The 20294-nt window shown below is 41.3% G+C and overlaps 1 protein-coding gene across 4 annotated transcripts in view; it reads right to left on the minus strand.

Moving 5' to 3' along the window:
* Positions 1-950: 950 nt before the first annotated feature.
* Positions 951-20294, minus strand: part of MECOM (MDS1 and EVI1 complex locus) — a 189688-nt gene continuing 170344 nt past the window's right edge. For 2 of the 4 annotated variants that reach the window (XM_010572859.1, XM_010572858.1), the window contains exons 9-16: positions 19228-19254; positions 11829-11995; positions 10394-10471; positions 8514-8683; positions 7264-7408; positions 4287-4523; positions 3543-3729; positions 951-2602 (exon numbers count right to left, since the gene is read on the minus strand). In XM_010572859.1, the coding sequence (XP_010571161.1) occupies positions 2468-2602; positions 3543-3729; positions 4287-4523; positions 7264-7408; positions 8514-8683; positions 10394-10471; positions 11829-11995; positions 19228-19254 (1146 nt within the window). In that variant the 3' untranslated portion in view covers positions 951-2467. The remainder of the gene's footprint in view (positions 2603-3542; positions 3730-4286; positions 4524-7263; positions 7409-8513; positions 8684-10393; positions 10472-11828; positions 11996-19227; positions 19255-20294) is intronic. The other 2 variants (XM_010572861.1, XM_010572857.1) reach the window with 1 other exon arrangement.

Raw genomic sequence — 20294 nt, forward strand, 5'->3', positions numbered from 1 at the left:
ATCATATTCCCTAAATGTGCCTTTCCCACTGGGTCAGTGCTGGGTTTAATATGCAGTTTGTTACTAACTACCCTGGGTTACTGATACCCAGCGCTGCGCTCCCTCATTGCTTGCTCATGCCAGCTCGCTTGCATCTGGTGATAGCAACCCTTGGTCCCACTGCAAAAAAAGATTCCGCAGTATGGCACATCCACTCTTTCAAGCTACTTAAAGGACAGCCCTGTGCAGTAGCCGGAAAGATCAAGCTTGGCTGAGGGTGGCAGGCAGGGACATCCTCACGGTCCCCTTTGGAGCTCTCAGTCCTCCCATCTCTGCTGATGGGAAGAGCAGTAAAATGTGCATTGCCTGGGCCAACGCCGGCTTTTCCTGGACATCCCACCTCCCACCGCTCTGCAGGTTGTCCAGAAGAAGCAGGGCTTTGGATCTGATTTCAAAGAGAATGCTCAAACTAAAATATTCTTTTTTTTTTTTTTCTCCTTTTAGACCCTAAAGGCTCATTTCATGCAGTTGGATGTCCATTTACCTTCTCAACTATGGATTTTTATCATTCTGGTGAGACAATTTTTTGCTATTAGCCAGCCAAGCCACTGCTTCCCAACATCGTCCCCATGATCAGCAGGCGGGTGCATCACCAGCCCGAGCTCAAGGCTCCACAACAGCGTTCAAAGGTGACCTTGCACCAATCCCTCTTGTAAAATGAAATAGTTCTCTTTTCCAAGGTAGTGTTTTGAACCTTAAAGGACTGATCTAAAAGCCTCCAATGGTCTATTGAGAGACTCTGGATCGGGTCCTAAATTGCATGACCAAGTCCAAGATGCTTCACAGTGCCCCATCCTCTGGTTCCCCCTATCCTCATGACCCCACAGACACAGCTCCCCAGATTGCAGACGAAATATGCCATTTTTGCCCTGATCCAGAGAAAAACAAGACAATAAGGAAAAAGATCCCTTCAGTTTTGTAGTCCTTTATTTTTTTTTAAGTTGATCCTCCCATAGTAATGTACTGAAATGCGTAACAGTTACATTGTACAAAGCATTTAAAGAAAGTACCTCAACTTGCCGATTATTTCAAAATGAGATTATAAACAAAAGGAAAAATAAACTGGTCCCTCACTAAAGGCCAAAAAAAAACCCCAAAAATAACTGAATACCTTCCGTCATTTATTTATTTTTTTAAAACATAAATTTGGAACACTTCATCTTACAAATAGGATTAACATGAACATAACATCACACAAGCTCGCAGACAACCAGCATAAAATATTGGGTACAGTTTTTTAATCAGAAGAATCATGCTTTCATGAAGAAATTATAACTGTTTATACAATCGAATCAATTTACTGTATTACAAAAAAAAACTAAGTCGCATCTATTAGTTATTTAGTTCATTAAAAGGCAAAAATAAAATAAAAGAGGAATGTAAGAAAATTTCAAACACTGTTTTGCACTCCCATATACACAGATCAGTTCACCTCACTTTTTTTGAAGTACATGGGTGCCTTACATCGTAACGCAGTGGGGGACTGGAGCAGTGCTGTTTGTTATAGGAACAGTGCTATTTTAATCAACAAACAATCGTTTGCCAACAAATAAATACATGGTACACACAACACAAAGAAGAAATTAGAGGGTAGGGGGGAAAGGAAACAATACAACAAAATAGTGACATGATTGTCGAAAATTAAAATCTCCTTACAATGATTTGAACTAGTGGTGCTGTCGATGAACGCGGTGCTTTCACGGAATTATCTGGATGATTTAGCTTCTTGGAGTAGTGAACATTCATAGTTTACAATATACACAAGCCTCTTATGTATTGTTTCTCAGAGTTCTTTTTTTTCTTTCTTTTTTTTTTCCTTGTTTTTCCTTTTTTTTTAACAATGCAGTTGAGAAGGCAAAAGAATTATGGAGAGAACAAAATATTCCCTGTTACTTCTTTCTACATTTACGATGGATAGTGCGCATTTGATAGAACTAGTTTCTTTCTTTGAAGGGCTAAAATGCATAAAGCTTTAATGAAGAGATTTGTACATAAAAGCAACTGTTCCCAATCCTGTGTCAAACTATCTTATACAAAAAGAAAATCAATTCAGTTCCTACTTTAAAGGAGTGCCCATGTGTGTATCAATGCAGTCTTAACCCTTTTGCCCCTGCCCCTCAAAGCCGGGTGAACTGGAAGACACTTTTTTCCCGGCCCCGGTTTACATAATCCACTGAAACTTTTTTTTTTTTTAAGTCGCATTGATCCTCCAGAAGTCAGCAGCTGCCTTTGCTGTGCAAAACAAAATATTGAGAATAAATAGTTTCTTTCTTTTTAAAATTATTCAGTTTAAGGTCACCGGACTTTAAATGAGTGACCCTGCAGATTTATAAGGCATTCTGCTCAGCAGTCTTTTAAATAGTCATATATGAAAAGAGCCATGCTACTGGTTTGGACTTGGTCCCATCCTTGGTAAGACTTCACACTGTCATACGTGACTGATGGATTGAATGGCGCTGGATTCTGCAGCGGCTCTCGCCATACTGTGCCACATATTGGGAGAACTGTGGGATGCAGAATGAAGGGAGTCCTTGTCGGAAAGAGAGAGCATCATCGCATACGCCTGGATGGGGAAAGAAAAAGGACGAAGAGGTCATGATCCCGCGGCACGGATCTGAGCTTGGACCCGTGCCACCCCTACGCGGTTAGGGCATCGTTTAGGCTACAGCTGCTATTCTCAACTTATTTAAAAAAAATCAAAACGCATTAGGTAAAACCACTGTCAACCTTTTCACTGACACTTTTGACTCACTAATAGTAATAATAATTTCTGCTTTCATCTGGCTTCACGAAGCTCTGAGAAACCTTTCATAGTAGACAAGCACCCAGAGTCTCCTGTGCCTTTAGATTCTTGGCACAGGAGGCTCTTTTCAAGAGCCTGAGGAATCACATTATCCCTTGGCTGGTCCTGTATTTCACCAAATACCACAGTCCCCTTTGGTGACCTTTTCTGCAGGCATATTCTGCAGCTTTTAAAACAGGAGTCTTTTAAAGGGGCTAAAGAGACCCATTTTAATTAATGTTTAAAAAATTTTCAAGAAATAGCACTAGGATATCAGTCTAGTTATTGCTGTTTTAAAAACATGCTGAGGACCTAGAGGCAGTAACATCCAACAGACTATTAAAAAAGCAACACCAAAAAGCCAAGCCAGCCAGAAGATCGAGTCACACCCCTGCAAGGCTGCAGCTCAACTCCAGGGCATCAGTGTGACCACGCTGGCTGTCTGAAAGCAGAGTGGGACTGTTTCTTATCATGGCATTTCTGCGGATGGCAGAAATAGCAAAAAAGTAAGAAAATCCTGCATTATACAGGGACCAGAGCACCCTGCCATGTCTCCGTGGTGCGGTGGGAGCGCAGGGGGAGGTCGGGGCAGGCTGAGGTTTGTGGACATGGAGCACAGCCCTGTCTGATGAAGCTGAAACGACCTTGCCTGCCACACACTAACAGTTTAATCCTTCGGGTATTTGGCGACAATAACATTTTAACTGAGTTAAGCTTTTACCTGGGATTTGGATTTCCTGTACAATGGTTGTTTTAGGTCCTCTGGCAGCTGGGAAGTATTGAAAGCTGCCAATTCAGCTTCACTATATTGATTTTCTTCCATTTTCCTCATTTTGAGGCTATCTGTGAAGTGCCTTATGTGGTCCAAAGCCGAAAGTCCAGTCTTATTATACTCCTCCTCTTTATACCTACAAAAACACCACGGAGGTTTTAATGTCAATTAAACAATCCTCTCTGCATTCCCTCATTCTCTCAGATTTACACATCTGAGCCATTTCTCCCTTTTTTACACTCATAAACCACCTTGCCCTGTGGAACTGTGGTCCTGAAATAAAAGAAATTCCCCTTTCTTTTCTAAAAAGGAGAGGGTGGGCAGCAGAGGCGGGGGAGGGAGAGGTCATCTCTCTCCTAGTGTCTCCTCAGCCTTTCACAAGACCATTACAGGAGACCCAGATCAGTTTATGGAGCAGATAACGTCCCTCCCATGAATGTTTCCTGTCTCACCCAGAACCTGACAATAGTTCCCCGAGCACAGCTATTTTTCCTCTTAAGAGCTACAGATTGCAAGAAGAGACTGAAAACAGGGCTGGTATTGACCCAAACACAGACGCATGTTGCTATCGTAACTGGGAAGCTGGCTACCACGGACCGGTTCCCACAGCACACAGTTTGGTGCTGGCACTCTTCTATGGTTTATTGTTTTTATTTCACGTATCAGGCACACCAATACTCGGAAGGAACCAACCTGCCAGGGGAAGCTTTGCAGTTCATGTCCAAAGTACTCGTTTCCTCGTAATCCTCCTCTGGAGTCCCCTCGTGCATGTCACTTGTAACAGGCTCTTTGACTGCTTTCCCTGCAATTTCACTCTCTTCATCTTCTTCATCCATCATTACTTCATCTTCCACCTCTTCATCATCCAGCAAATCCGAGTTCTGGCTGGCTACCATGGCTTTTTCATCCTTAAAGTGGCTGCCATTCATTCTGAAAGTACCAGAACAAACCCAGGCAATAATCACAAATGAGTTATGAAAGCTCCTCACCAGCAGATTGTCAGAGGCAGATCTGAAAAGGATCTGTCCCAGTAGAATAAAGTGATTTCTGTATTTAATATCTTGTTTAGCTTCAGACGTTTAGGCAGTATTGGAGAAAATACCACTCAAAAATCAGTGGGAGGTTACAGTACCATCAGCATGGGATTTTCCTGTTATCCTGCTAAAACTACTGTTCAAGCGGAGGTATGTTCAGATATCCGTTCCAAATTTTCTCATGCATTATTTCATCTCATGTTTCCAATCATATATGTAGTCTGGGCAAAACAACTCATTGCCTTTTAACAGAAGCTGTAGGGGCCAAGAAACTCTGAAAATCAGATCCAGCATTTTCAAAAATGACATCCAATACCACATTCAGAGTTTTAAAGTCAAAATTACATGCATAATTAATTTTGCACACTACCACCCATTTGGAAGCCATACTACTTCACTGACGTATGGATTACATACATGGGAACCTAAGGGACTTCAGCTGAAGACCTGAAGAGCGGTCTGCAATATTGCCTCCATGCTGAACTACATTATCGACTGATTTGAAGGGTAAGAAGTAATGAAAAGAAAGGCCGTATAGCATTTTAAGTGCATTTATTCTTATTAAACGAGTAATTATAGCAATACGCACATGGAAAACCATTTGGTCTACCCGCTGTTATTACGTTGTCCTTTGCTTTCAGACAATGACTTCTCTTAACTACTTCCTACGGGATTTTATCAAGGACATAATACCCATGCTGAAGTAGGGGCTCGTTTGCTAACGGCCTCAACCCTGTAGGATTCTGAGCATCCGCAGCTGCATCGTGTTCACCACATTAAATGAGAGCTAAAGAAATTCAGCACCTCCATGTCGACAAATGCACGGCCAGAGGTACTAGTGGTGTAAAAGGGCTGCACTTGGTGGAGCCACACAATTCACGCTACCAGCATATCTGCTCCGCTGAGTTATGTAGCATGAAGGCCTTGATTCATCTATTGTTCTCATTGTGCAAAAGGTCCTTACTCTTCCAGGAATACAGTTATAAAAATGGAAACTTTATTGTCTGCCCGCAGTTTGCTTTAGACTCCGTGTGCTTCAAACTGTGCGGGACAATATGGAATATATCAAAAGTTTGAGCAAGATAAGGATGAACCCTAGCAATTTATTTGGTATTTAACATTTGACTTGCTGTTGTAACAGACGTACTTTCTTATGGAGCATACACAAGTGAAAGTTGGTTTCTTATACAACAATAGCATCGTTTTCCTAAACATAATAGAGTTTCATCTATTTTCCTAGCAAATTCCAGCTGATTGTCATGAGTTCAGGATTGCATTAAAAAAAAGCCAGGGAATGGTCTGTTTATATCACACTATCAAAAAATCTGAGGCTGTGCAGAGTCGGGAGAGCTGAAGCAGCCACCCCCTTCTAAGATAATCAGAGCAATATCTCTTTATCATCTTTTATTTAAATAGGCAGAAATAAGAAATCGTTGAGCACAGTTTGGGCTGCCAACTTGCTTGTTATGCTCAATTGAGGCTGCTAGAAATGAAAGGGAGATGGACTACAACCAAAGTAACAAAACCCATGTGATTAAGAAAACAGATTCTCTAATTATGCTTTCAAATGCAGCAATTTGCCAGGGATAAAATATCCATCAAGAGCAGTCTGAAGTGCCAAATTTAGAAAGGAAACACTGCACAACCCAGCAACCTTTCCACTTTGCTGACTTCCTGTCAGAGGACATGTTGAGACCAGATGTGCAAGGAAAAAATCCCAAGCCCTCATTGCCAATCAAGATGGAATGAAATTTGAATATGCATGTAATCACTTAATCCAATACTTCTGTGGAAATTGTGTTATGTCCACCATTTTTATCCCTTCAGAAAGGCATCTGGAAATTGAGAAGACAGTGAAGTTTGTCACCAACAGTAAGAAATTTTTGATGCTGATAACATAATGCCAATTCAAAAGCGCAAATAACGCATAATGCAAAACCAACCTCAAAGAAATATGTACAGCTGATGTGCGTATCCATGCTACAGCCCTTTCTGCTTAGCTGTGTTTTTATTAGCTGAAAATATTTAGAAGTGGTCTCTCTTCTGTTAGTTCAGAAGAATTGAAACACCCATATACTTAATAAATCTTGGTAGGAAAAAGTGTCTCACATGCTAGAGCACTGTCGACTACCAACGCCTACCCACAGCCTCACAGGCTTTTTGCTAGTCAGCATCTTTCTTGGGATTGAGTTACTTACGGGAAAGGACTTTCAGTTATAATATTTCATTTGATCCAAGAATTTAGCTTAGTCTACTTTATTAATTACACATTTAAATCGCATTTAAATCTCTACATTTAGCCACAGGATGTAGAATTCACCTGTTCTGCTGTGAATGTAAAATGAGGGAATTTTTCAACAGACTTATTTATGGGAACTTGATACTGAGAGGTCCTGATATGAGGAGAAATGTGTTCATAGATGGAACCTTCTGTCCAGCATCTGCCACCGGGAACATGTTCGCGCAGGATGGGAAGGGAATCAACACATTTCTTTTCACAAGACACCGAGGTGAAAGCTGAAGCAACCAGATTGCTAAATAACTCTGGCTCCAGACATCATCACAAGTGAAAAATCAGGTTTAATAAGTGAGCAAACCTGGGAAAGGAAGAGTAGCAAAAGGAAGGTGCTACTCACCTCTCTTCTGAGTTTCGGGGGGACTGATTGTTGTGGTTGCTGTTTCCAATAAAATTCCTAATTTCTGTGAAGTAAGAGTCTTCCTTGTCATCTAGGATTGCCCCTGTGCTTTCCAGTTCTGAGTGAGGTGAAGATGTTGCAGTACCTTAAAGCAAAATAGAGGACTTCTGTTGTTACTCCTTCACATTTTCTATATTTAACTATTTAAATCAAACTGAAATTGAAGCAATGGTTAAAATGGGTGAGACCCAGGAAAGTTGGTCATAGTGATCTATTGGCTGTAAAACCGGTAATTAGAAGGGAAGTATTATTATCCAGGGGTGAAAGTGGTTTCCAGCCAAAACGACTGCTTGCATGCTGGGTGCCATTTCCATGGTTTATAATTGCTTTTGCCAAGTATCTATTTCAACATCCCCCTCCTGTTCCCTTGCGACTCCAAGACTGTCAGTCAATAACTGTGTTAGACCAATGGTTGAACTGAGCAAATGGAATTTCATTTTAGCTACTAATTATGCAGATTTGCTTAAAATATGGAGCAGCCGTTGACATAATCACCCAGGTTCATTAGCACTGAGAGACCAGTGACAGACATCTTTCTCTGAGCATCGGGGAAAAGACAGCTCTGCATTCCCTGCATGTACCTGGTTATTTCCAGTGGAGCAAAATGTAGACTGAAAAGACTGCAGACAGGGTTTTCACTAAACCCCGCAGATTCCTAAACCAGACCAATGACATCCACTACCTGCCGCTGCCGTTGCTGCTGTTGTACAGTGACCGATTTGCTTGGGGGCTTGGGAGGCACCATTACCTCCATAATAGCGAGTGCTTTTCAGCTCCTGACAGTGGGAATATTTTAGAAGGTGCCAAGAAAATCTTTTAGAGTGCCCCCTGAGACTCTAAATCTAGGACTCCTATTGAGAGCCAAGTGATTGCGGAGATGGGATTAAACCAATTTTCCCAGTCTGTTCTCAAAATGCTATGGTTGGCTTAATTAAAACCAAAAGAAAGGACATCATCCAGTGGTATTAAGTTGTACAAGGGTAGAGTTTATGCTGGGATTTTCAAAGCACTTTAAATGTCAGCAGAGCTTAGGCACTTACATATTTTTCAAAACCCCACTCATCGGAGCAGACGGCACAGAGCAACGTGTGCCTATTGACACTCAGCCGCATTGAAAGTGAACGTGCAGTCCCTGTATATGAACGCTGGCGGTACGTAGGGCACGCTGGAGAGGGAAAAGGCATACATACCAGACATGTTCCCATTCTCGTGCTTTTTTAGATGTCTGTCAAGATTGGTTTGTTGACCAAAACACCTGTCACACAAGTGACACTTGAATGGCTTCTCTTTATTGTGGATGTTACGGACATGTCTCTGCAGGTTAGAAGATATGCTAAAGGATCTGTCACAGTATTTGCATCTAAAAAAAACCAAAACAAGTAGGTAGAAAAGGTGTTGTTAGTAGCTGGAAGTGTAATATTTGTTCTAAGAGACATGAAGCGCCTTCTGGGCTCAGTGTCAGTACTCAACTGCAGTTCCTTGGTCCCTATTGAGGCAAAACCCTACCTGAAATAAAGACAAGTTTTGGCTGAATAACTGGAGAGCCATGCTCTTGGAATGGAGACGTCACTTCTACAGTGGGTTTTTTAGCTTTAATTCACATTAGGCTTTCTATTTTAAATACTGCCTTTAGGAATAAGCATAATATTTCGAGTTAACGGCATCAAATTAGCTAGGGTAATTGATTCCCATGTTTTTAAAACTGTTGCACGCAAAGTTGGGAAGTCTGAAAACAGTAGAGCAATAACTCTATTGTTTCATGTGCTGCCAATACAATACAATTAAACACTTTTGGAAAAAACATGAAACAGATCTCTTCTAATGCTCAAATAAGGTAAAAAGGGGCTATTTCTTTTCCTATTCTAAATTATACTGTGTGATTAAATCTTTTCTTGAGGAATTAGCTTGCTCGATTGCTAATCCCAGAGGAAATTTGGTTATCTTGCAAAAACCAGCAATAAACAATCCCAACCTTTAATACTGTGCCAATGTGAGTAGTTTAGTCTATCACTCTGGTACCAGAGGCATCAATTTTCATACTCTATAGCGATTTGGAGTCCCTAAAGCCTTTACTGTATTGCTCTTTAAGCCATTACTAAGTCATACTATAACTATTCCAAATTCTCTGGCTGGCAACTAGCCAACAGTCTTCACTACTTTAGTTTTTCAATCTTTTACTTCTCCCATGCTTCTCTTATGCTTGTCAGTGATGTCAAATTTTTTTTGTGTGTGCTGAAATTGTTCATTATGCTACTAATCGCTTGTGGTTTTTATGTAGTGGACGAGTATAACATGCATCAAGACCTTCCTTCAATAAAATTAGATGTGAATCTCATTTCCTAAAGAGACTAAAGGCAAAAAACATATTGTTTCCTCACAAACAATGAGGCTGCTCTTTACAGCTCATAAAATGCAGAAATTGGTGCATTTGTTTTACTGGAACATGAACTGGCTTCTTTCCAGTTGATTTAAATTGGTCTTTCATTTTCAATAAGGTGAAGCTTCTATACACATTTCTGCATGTGACTGTCCTGGATACAATTTCACATACATATTCTTATCAACAAGAGAGTACACCCACATGGGTTTTGGTTAAGCAGACCTCAGAAAGGATCCAGATTCAGCAGGAAACAAATAAATACAGTAACGCCTTTGCATCCAAGACCTTTCAGAAATCAGATGATTGACGAAACACCCAGCTGTAGGCTGTAAATAACACTGCAGAGCTCTTACAAAAAAACATTTTTGCAAGGGAAAATGTCACCATAAGCCCTCTTGAAAATCACTTCAACCATGCTGGTGTAGAAACACCAGCTATCCCGCGAGGCAAAGGCAGGACTTGTGGATGGCGCCTGGGCTAGCTAGGACCAAAACCTTCCCCTATCTCTGCAGCTCCAATGCTGAATATCAGCATCGAACACAAAAAGCCCTGTTAGAGAGCAAAACGCAACGGTGGGTCTTCAATGCTAAGGAGCGAGCGCCGGAGTTGGCCAAGGAAGGCTGTTGAACATTCATTCCCTTGCTTTATTCACTTGACCACACCACAGACAGGGGTAAGGGGTCGCAGTACCTATAGGGCTGCTCTCCAGTGTGCGTCCTCAGGTGACGTGTTAGGTTTGCAGATCTCGGGAAAATCTTGCCGCAGTATCTGTGATAAGAAAAGGTTTGATAAGACAATGCAATCTTCAATGGCTACATCCCAATTTGAGCTGCACTGGATGCATAGCCCAAATTGAATCATTAGTCTATGGTATTATTGGCATTGCTTTGGTGTAATGACATTTCAATAAAAGCATTCAGCAAATGCAAGTGACTGAGACACACACGCACAAGAATGGGACTGGAATTGCTGGCACTGACCAGCTTTTCTTGTGCATAAGCAAGGGATATAGGAAAACATACCAGTTTTAAAGATCACCCCAAATTTCTAAGCTCACTAGGTGATTATGGGTCACATTCAGATTTGGAATCAAGAAAATCTGTTATTAAAGCCTGGGATTTCTGCCTCCATGTAGGCAAATTTCAAACCTTTCAACCAATTCTACGTGTCAGCAAACGTGACATCATTCTGTGCATTGAATAGGATCAGAGCAGACAAGACTCAAAGACCTAATCCATCAAGGTATGTTTCTATAACAACATGTCTTGAAAGAAGGTGACATGTTTTCAAAAAGATCAGATAAACCGATATGCCAGTGTCAAACGCCTGCACATTCTGGAGATTATATAGAGACCTAAATAATGCAATTTAAAAAGCATTCTCTAAACTCGATAATATGTCATGGGAAAAATAATGGCAAGAAAAAAAAATTATTGTGAGCCCTCCCCCTTCGTTCAAGTAACATATTAATATTCGGTTTATAATTGGCCCAGTTCTATTAATGACATTCAGCCCATTTCTGTATGGGGACAGAGCACACAGCACTCTTTTAAGTGAATGAGGGTGGTGGTCGCTCCACATGATGACTTTGAAGATTGCATCCCTTCACTTTTAACATCCCATTTATTTTTTCACAATATGATGTATAAGCCTTCAAAATACCCACACAGCTAATTCTACTCTCCTTGACAAAGCTCCCATTCATTTTGGTTACATGTACAATGACTATCTTCATTGTATTTTTTTTTAAGTCTGTACACATAAGTCCTAATAAGTCATGTATTTTATCACTTATCCCTTTGGATATTATAGCCAGAAGCCTGAGAAAAAACACGTCTGTAGTTTATGATCAAAAAAATCAATAATAAAAGCACACTTATGCATGTGAAAGTGATGAGAAAATTTGGAAAAAAAGAATTGTTTATACAATAGTTTCCACCTCATTTATCACACTGGTATGACACAGGGCAAACTTGTTATTTAATAACATCAGTAATTTAATAAATAAGAACCCCAAAGCAAAACACTTTCCATGTTTCGTTGGGCACATGAAAGACCATCAACCGCCCGAGCAGGGGCAATTTGGGGAGCCCAGGAGGGTACCACGGGGCAGTTTTGGGGCTACCTGCAGGTGTAGCGCTCCTTGCCCTTCCGCAGCAGCGTCTCGGGCAAGGCGCTTGGCGGCGCGCGGAAGTTGAACATGGACGGCACCGACTGGATCAGCTCGTTGGCCTCCGGTTTCAGGGCACTAAAGCTCTCCAGCTTCTCGGCCATGTTTTCTATAGCTGACATCTGCAACAGAAGATAGCACAGAACCCGTCACGGTGAATACGGCTTCAGCTTTCTGCCCTCACTGGAAACCCAAAATACAAAGAACATACACTGCCAAAAGAAAAAAAAAAAAAGGAAAAAGAAAAAAAAGCAAATGTAGAGTTGCAGTCTCAAAAATTATGGGGCACATTAGGTAAGGTGGTGGCCATGATGTTGTCCCACTTGGAATAACACCCGTAACTGCTACAACAGGGTGCCGTTTCTCTGCAAGCCCAGCATACAGCAGAACTCCTGTCCTGATTGCTATAATGGAAAGCTGCTTCCACACAAAATCTAAATTAGCCAGTGTTCATTTCTTCCTATTTTTAAGCCTCAGCTTCTATAAATTTCCAGTCTATACAGTCATGCTGTGTGGGTGTGTGCCTATGAGTCTATGCATCCCATCTACTGCAACTATCGACCATTTTTGACCAAATCAACAGAAAAAATAGATACACCAACAATAACTGAATTCCTACAGTTTGGGTTGGTTTTTTTTAAAACAACTTGCAGAGGACAAATATTGCAGAGGAAACCTTATGAACACTCTAGCTTAACCAAGGGCTTCAACAAGCCAGATCCAGAGAGGCTCTGTCAATGTTCCAGCCACATCCAACCATTCAGTCCAGTCTTCTTGCCCATCACAGTCAAAGACCATGAGATAAATCCATAAGAAATGAAGCTTCGATGGGTTTGGTGCTATGTGTTTACATTACCTGTTAGATGCCTATCCTATTTTTCTACAACCTCTTAATATTCCTGCTCTACCTTTAGTCGCTGGTAAACACTATGTACTTTGGGATGTCTCCACTCTTGGTTTGCTGTCTGTAATTTTCAGGCAGTGGGGACTAAATAATTTCTGAAGAATGGTTTCCTTTAAGGTGTCTGGAACTGATCATGAAATACTGCTCCAAAACCTCAAACATTGTCACTTGGAGAGTTCAAGACTGCTGCTGAGCCTACTGACAGCTGAGAGTAACCATCTGCCTCTTCATAACACCACAAACAAATGAAAAAACCAGAAACCCAAGATCTCACCTACTGAGCATAAAAACCACAGCATGAGCCCTGTGCAATACCTTGCTTGTAACAAAGGAGGAAATTATATGAAAGACAAGATGCTGAATGCTCCTCAGCTGAGAACACCTTCACAGCCCATTCTTCAGAATCCTAAGACACCGCTCTGAATGTTGGGATTTTAAAATTTTATTTCAATGGGAAGAGTTGCACATTTGTTGGTTTTTTTAAATTTTATCTGAATGGGCAGAATTGCACATTTGTCTCCTGGAATTGCTATTCACAGGCTGGTTAGCTCTGGCTTTGGGTTGTGGGGGTTTTTTCCCCTTTAGCCTGTAGCCTGCCCTCTCATTTCATGCTCAGATTCCTAATGCCGAGTACAAATTGCAATGTACAGGGTACCATTGCCAATTTGCCAAATGTCTTTCATCAAACACGGTGAAAAAAAAAAAAAAAAAAATCTCAGAGGGAAGTCAAGATACATTTACTTGTCAGGCAACAAATGTGAAAGCATTGCGAGGCAGTAGGGGCCGTAAGCCTGGGGTTTGATTCATAATCACTCAGCTGCTAAACCATTCTCCACAGATGCAAGTGGACAGCACATTTGTCAATATGAAGGATTTTGACGTGTACTGATCACAGGCGTGAGATATGTAATGATGATGCTGCTGGGAGAGGAGGTAATTCTATCTCGGCACCGAGATGTCATTATCAACCCATACAACTCAACATTACCATATATTTCTTTTTACATGACTTAATCTTTTTCTTTAGTCAGAATTGATTCTTAAAGCTTTTACAATAGTCTTTCCACTGACTTTAATTCCTTCTAATTGTTCCCCACAAGAATTCATTTGTCTATTTTGCAGTTGTGGAAAATAAATGGTTTGAATGAAAAATGACCTTTGGCCTTCCGGCTGATTAGCAGTGACAAGACAGTGCATGGGTTATGATAGCACATATTTGTGGTGAAGAATAATAAGGGCATTGAGAAGTATAATAAATGTTTTATTTATGTATATTTAATATTCAAGTCAGTTTCATTATCTAGTGGTTTTAAATCATTTTTGGATCACCATTTCTCATGCACATGGTCCCCTACAGTAATATATTAAAGCAACTATTTTCCCCTTTACATTTAAAATGGCTTAGTCATGCTTATTCGTTTTAGTTCTTATTTCCAGGATTTTCCAGAGGAGAAATTGAGACTAATTCTTCTCTAATGTACGGCGATGCAGATCAGTGGTACCTCCAACACGGCCTCCAGGATTACATCAGTCCCAAAATAGGTATGAAATCAGCATCTAATCTTAAATCCCTTATTCAGAGGAAACGCAAGCACTTCCAATTATTTTAAAGTATTACTCGCTTTCCAAAAATATGTTTCTCACCGTAGGAATGACTATTGTGTTTGTTGTTTGGGTTTTTTTTAAAGACTGATCTATGTAGTTACCTGGTATGATTTATATTTTTCAAGAAATGCACCAGCAACAACGGGAAGCGCTTGGCCCCAAGCCTGTGCTAATACGAGGCGGCTGCACTCCATCGCTGTCAGGATAATTTGAGCTGTTACTATCTGCTGGAGATAGGGCTCACAAGAACCAAAACTGGGGCATTTTCTCAAGAAGTCCTGGAGCTCGGGGCGTTCAGGATGCAATTCCCTAGCGCAAGACAGGCACCTGGGCTGCATGGACCTGTTACAGCCCATAAAATCCTGCCAGCTCAGACCCACAACAAACTCTCCTGCAGACTTTATATGCAGACAGGCAGCCCCTGCTGATCAGTCTACTTGCAAAATATTAACTGAGTAATATGAAATCCGGGGTTTGTCGCACTGACTGCAGGAATTATAAACCTGCAACACACGCTTTTGGGAAGCTGGTACCCTGCTTTGAAGCAGTGGCCCCAGGGGATGTGCAGGAGGGCGGGCAAGGGACAGACCTTCTCCCCAGTGCCTTCTGTCACGCACCAGCAATGAAAGATGCAAGAGCCTTAACTGGAGGTTGGATCTCGACTGTGGTGTTGAACAGCCAGTGGTGGCTGCTGCTCCCATTCATTTGGCTAAACCCTTTTCAAATCCATTTATGTTTTTGTCAAGGAGAGTTCGCCAATTTAATTAGGTGCATATGAAAAGATACTGGCTTTTGTTCCTTCTAAGCCTTTTGCTTGATAATTCAGCTAGGTGCCCCTCTTTTTTTTTTCTGTATTGTTAAAACTAATGAATAACCATTTCTCATTCAGGTTCTGCTCACCATTCATGGTCTCATAGAGCTGGGGCACAACTCCCTCAGGCATTTCTTTCCCAAGCTGAAAAAATCAAAATCTACTTAGTCTCTTTTTGTATGGAAGCTGTTCCCTACCTCTGACCATCATTGTTGCACTTTTCTGTGTCTTTTCTAATCTACTATGTCCTTTTTGAGAGAGACTTCGCTGTATTCAAGATCTGAAGGCACTATAACATAATGATGTTTTCAATTCCTTTCTGCTAAGCACTTGGATGATATTTTCATAAAACTATCAACCTCAAGATCTTTTTCCTGAATGACACGAGTTAAGAGTCACACTTTCCCCTCAGTGTTACTGGGTACTTACTGACATTGAGTTTTATTGCTATTTTAATCCCCAGTGACTCAGCTTTCTGTGAATCTTCTGCATAATCTTCATAGTCAGCTTTGGATTTAGCTGTTCTCAATAAACAGTCACAAACTTTGCTCTTTGCCTGGTCATGCTTCTTCCTATACCATTTACAGATATATGCCACAGTTCAGATCCCAGTGACACCCCTAGGCGGACTCACCGATAATCTTCAATGATTGTAAAAATCACTAATTTATTCTTACCCTTTTTTCCAAAGGGTTTTTTTTTTTTTTTTTTTTTTTTTGACTAATTATTAACCCAGGGGATGACTTTCCCTCTTCCACAATGAAACTCCCTCTTTCAGCTGAAACACAACCAAAGTAGCTCTTACTCCTTCAAAACACCGTTAGGGCTGATTGCAAATCACGACTTGCCTCCACAGGAGCTGCGTTGACCATGGAGATGCTACCGGTCAGCAATCCACCCAACTCCTGGAGCAAGCTGTTAGCGATAGCATCTGTCCTGGCAGGTTAGGTGGGTGCTCGTGGCCACCTTGTCTCTCTGGGGATGGTCCCGGAGGACCACCATGGAGGCAGGCGTGCAGCTCGAGCCACCCGGCAGCGCTTTCAGGAGGGGTCTGCATCCCAGCCGACTGCCCAAGGACTGCGGCGATCCCTGAACGGGACACGGGGAGGAAGGTACCGCTTGACCCCAAGGATGGGATTAGTGTAATTGCCATGTCCATGGAGAAAGCCCTCCAAGGAGGTAGGAGAGCGAGAAGATCCGATTACATATTTTACATACAGCTATTGCCTTATGGACAAGTCATGTCTGCTACTAATCTGAGATCAGTGAATGACAGTATTTTATATAGAACAGTAACTTTTGATTTACGTATATAAGAGTTGTTGATTCTATCTGCGTCCAGATGTCTGGAAAAGGAAGCAGCTTTCCCCCACCTCCCTCCCGCTCCCTGAGAGGCTATTAACCTCCTACTGACGCAAACTAATATGCAGTCGCAATTCCCCAGCTCCGACTCAAAAATGCAGACATTACCATAATCGGCTAAAACAAGTATTTATAAACATTTCAACGGGCAAGATATGATCAGCAGGGGCCTTGAACATTTGTCTTAAAATTTATTAACCAACAGAAGAAAAAGTGGCATAAATAAAGCAAAGGGGTTTTGCTGCTGCTTTTTAAGAATAACCTGATGATATGAAATAATCTAGCAGACAATGTCATGAATTACATGACCTCATGTTTTACAAACGCGACTCCTTCATCGCTATTATCGCAAAAACAACTGACTTTATGGTTGTAACTCACGGGAAAAAAAATGTTCAATGTTTGCTTTCTATTTTTACTAGTGTTATTTAGAGAAATCTTGAAAACTCAACTATTAAAGCTCAGGATTTCTTCCTCCCCGGTTCAAGTTGTAATGCTTTTTCTAAAAACTACGACTTGTGAATTTGTTGTCTTGAAACTGTGTGTATTTGGACATCCATCCATGGAACTTGGCTGAGCTATATTCACGTTCAAGAGACTTATCACACGTGGCTGAGTTTTATGAAGCAGTAGTGAGAAACTCCTGCTGATCTGCAGTATAGTTCCAGAATGACTCTATTTGTATTAATGCAGTTGGTGGAGATTTGGCTGATCTAACAGAATGGATAGTGTCCTAAAATAAGCCCAATAAAATAAAAGCTTTGTTAATGCACTTACCAAATTTCTTTTCATTTATTTGTAAAATTATGTTAATTATTTACAATGATTCTCCATAAAGCTTTTGCAAATAAAGTCTGAACCTCTTTAGAGCACCTTCTCTTGATGGGATCAGAAGGTGCTGAAAGAGTCTGCGGACTAAATAAATCAAGGTCCCTTCAAGAGGGGGCGTTGCCCATTGATTTGCACTATAGGGTTCCTGCCAAACAATGAAAAACAATCTGAAATAATCTGAAATATATGGCACGTGCAAGTGTGAATTGAGATAGAAAGGCTTGTGTGACATATTCAAATCTCTCAAGATGAAGATTCATCCAGGAACCAGCATCCTGCTCTAGGCACTTCATGTTTTAAATACGTATTTCTGCTGCAGCTGCTCAAAGCACTAGCATGGCCAGGAGACATACGCTCACAAAAAAAAAGCAGGATGATGGAAAGTTGAGGACCAAGCCAATGTCAAGGGAAGCAGACAGAAGAAATAGACTGCACTGGGTTTTTTGCCTTCCCAAATATGCCCAAACAGAGCCACTTTTCTGAGAGCAGAGGATCCAGGCTGCCTGGACCAAATCACAAATCCTGCCACGGCCCCTTCACGTGCTACACTGAATTCCCTCTACTGCAGAGAAAATGTTTGGGAACCACCTCTTGTGCTCTGGCATCTAACCCCACCTCCTATCCGTTGAGCTCGTTAGGGGTCTATGGGTGCTCGCAGGAGTCCTTTGGTGCCTGCTTAGCTCCTTTCACCTCTGGATCCTAGCGCATCTTTTGCAGATGCCTAAACCATTGCTTTACAGGAAGAAAATGAGATTAAAAGCCACGTGTACGCAAAGCAGAGGCCCGTCGCTGCTTTTGCAGCGTGCCGTGCATGGCAGGCAGGAGAGCAGGGCTATGTGCCAATCTGCAAGGGCAGCACCTCTGAGGGCTCCTGCGCTAGCCCCGTACAGAGACGCACGTGGGAAAGAGTACATGAAGATCTCGGCTCTCATTTTGCGAAATTCTGGCTTCGTCTTGTGAAATTAGTCCACGTCGCACTGCGAGTGATGAGCGAGAGTGAGTCAGGACCCGAGCCGCAGCCGGCTGGCTCCAGCTCTCCCCTCCGAAGCCCAAAGGTTGGGAAAAATCTGGGACAAGTACTTATGGGTTCAGCACTGCAGCTGAGGAGCCAGCAATGTAAGAGCAAAACACGGTCTTATTTGAGTTGCATCTGCAAAAGCAGTTGCTGTAGCTTTTATATATTCATGAACAATTTAGATGTATTATAAATAACGTTTTATAAAAATAGAAGAGCAAGCTCAAATTTATCCCATAGTACTAAAAGCACAATTCCTGTTCACATAAGGGGGACGATGTAAGTATACACAGAGGACAAATTTGACCCAAACATGGCAAATAAATGGGTGTTTTATTTCTGCTTTAAGTACAGCAATGAGCAATTAAGCTCAAAACTTCAAAGCTGTTAAAGTGACTAACTCCCACTGAAGTCAATGCAAGATAGAAACGTGAAGTCCTCTGAGGCTCTGTATTTTAATGTCTTGAATGCAGATTAAATATTTATAACTATTGCAATCTAACAAGATTTCAGCCTGAAAATTTCACTGCAATCTCTGAAGGAAATGGCTTGGAACAATTTTACTTAAATATAAACAAAGACTGCATTTTGAAACCCTCACTCAGGTAAAGCTCCCATTGCCTTCACCAAATAAAAACGGCAAGATGAGGTAGGTAAAAATAAAGCCAATTTGACATAAGAGGATATTTATCCACTACAGCTACGACACTCTGTAGGAAAGCGTGGCATGCTCCGTAATTGAGTGGTAAGTTATCTTTCATATTATATTTTTCTTATGCAATTTATTTCACAATGATTAAATCAAAAATATAAGCAATGAACTTACCCAAATTCTTTGATCAGGCAATTGGAACTGGGAGCAAAATTGAAACAAAAACAACACATTATTCCTGCGTTGGAACCCTCATTGCAATCAATCTACTAATTAAGATTTTATTTAAAGATACTAATTAAGATGTTATTCTGAATGATTTGTTGCATCGGGGTATTCTCTCCCTAAAAATGCAATCCTTGTAATGGCAGATTACTGTGAAATACCATTAAATGATCTAATTTTCATAGCTTTTGGGCCACTGCCACTGGGAAGGATTTTGCCCAGGCAGGGACAAGGTAAGGACTAGAGTTTATGTCTTTAATTTCTACTTCAGCAGCCTATTTTAAAGATCCATCTGTTAGCTGTCATATTATCCAGTTAAAAAAAATAAATTCTTGCTTCATCAGATAGCAAGTTTCAGAAATAAATTCACCTACAGAAATACAAACTTGTAGGACACAAACAATAATTTTTTTTATATTTAACACAGATAAATCCTGCCAGCAGAAAATGAAAACTTGCAGTGCACTCCACACCTGTACTTTTACAGGAGTGAACAGGACTATAAAGGAAAAACAGCTTTTCTGCAAGTCGTTCCCCAGTCCTCCATAAATACTGAGCCAAATGCTGCCTTTGCAAACAGGAGACTCCTTTCTATTAAAGTCTGCAAGAAAGCAGATTTTGGCACTTACTCTTTTGACAGGACATGTGATGGTGGTTTAGGGTTTTTTTTACAATACATTAAGAGTGCATGTTACACTCGTGACCTTTGTATCCATCCATCTCACACCAAGTTAAAGACGTTATCCCTAGCAGCTAGGTAAGCGATAAAATGAAAGCCAGTCTTTACCATGGATTTTTTTTTTTTCCTATTGCACAATGAGGAGTGTGGTGGAATGGGCAAAAAGGTAGAACGGGCATATTTGTGCGCTGCCGTGCATGTGTTCAGCAACGCAGGTGCACAATATCCCTCCCTCCTGCCAGAGGGTGCTCGGCTGGCACCGCCGCGGGGAGGTGGCATCCGACACCTCCTGCTCACGCTGACGGACTCGGTGACCACGCTGGGACCTTCCTTGGGC

The sequence above is a fragment of the Haliaeetus leucocephalus genome, unplaced genomic scaffold (assembly GCF_000737465.1).
Source record: "Haliaeetus leucocephalus isolate CR32 unplaced genomic scaffold, Haliaeetus_leucocephalus-4.0 Scaffold362, whole genome shotgun sequence".
In the NCBI taxonomy this organism is placed as follows: domain Eukaryota; kingdom Metazoa; phylum Chordata; class Aves; order Accipitriformes; family Accipitridae; genus Haliaeetus; species Haliaeetus leucocephalus.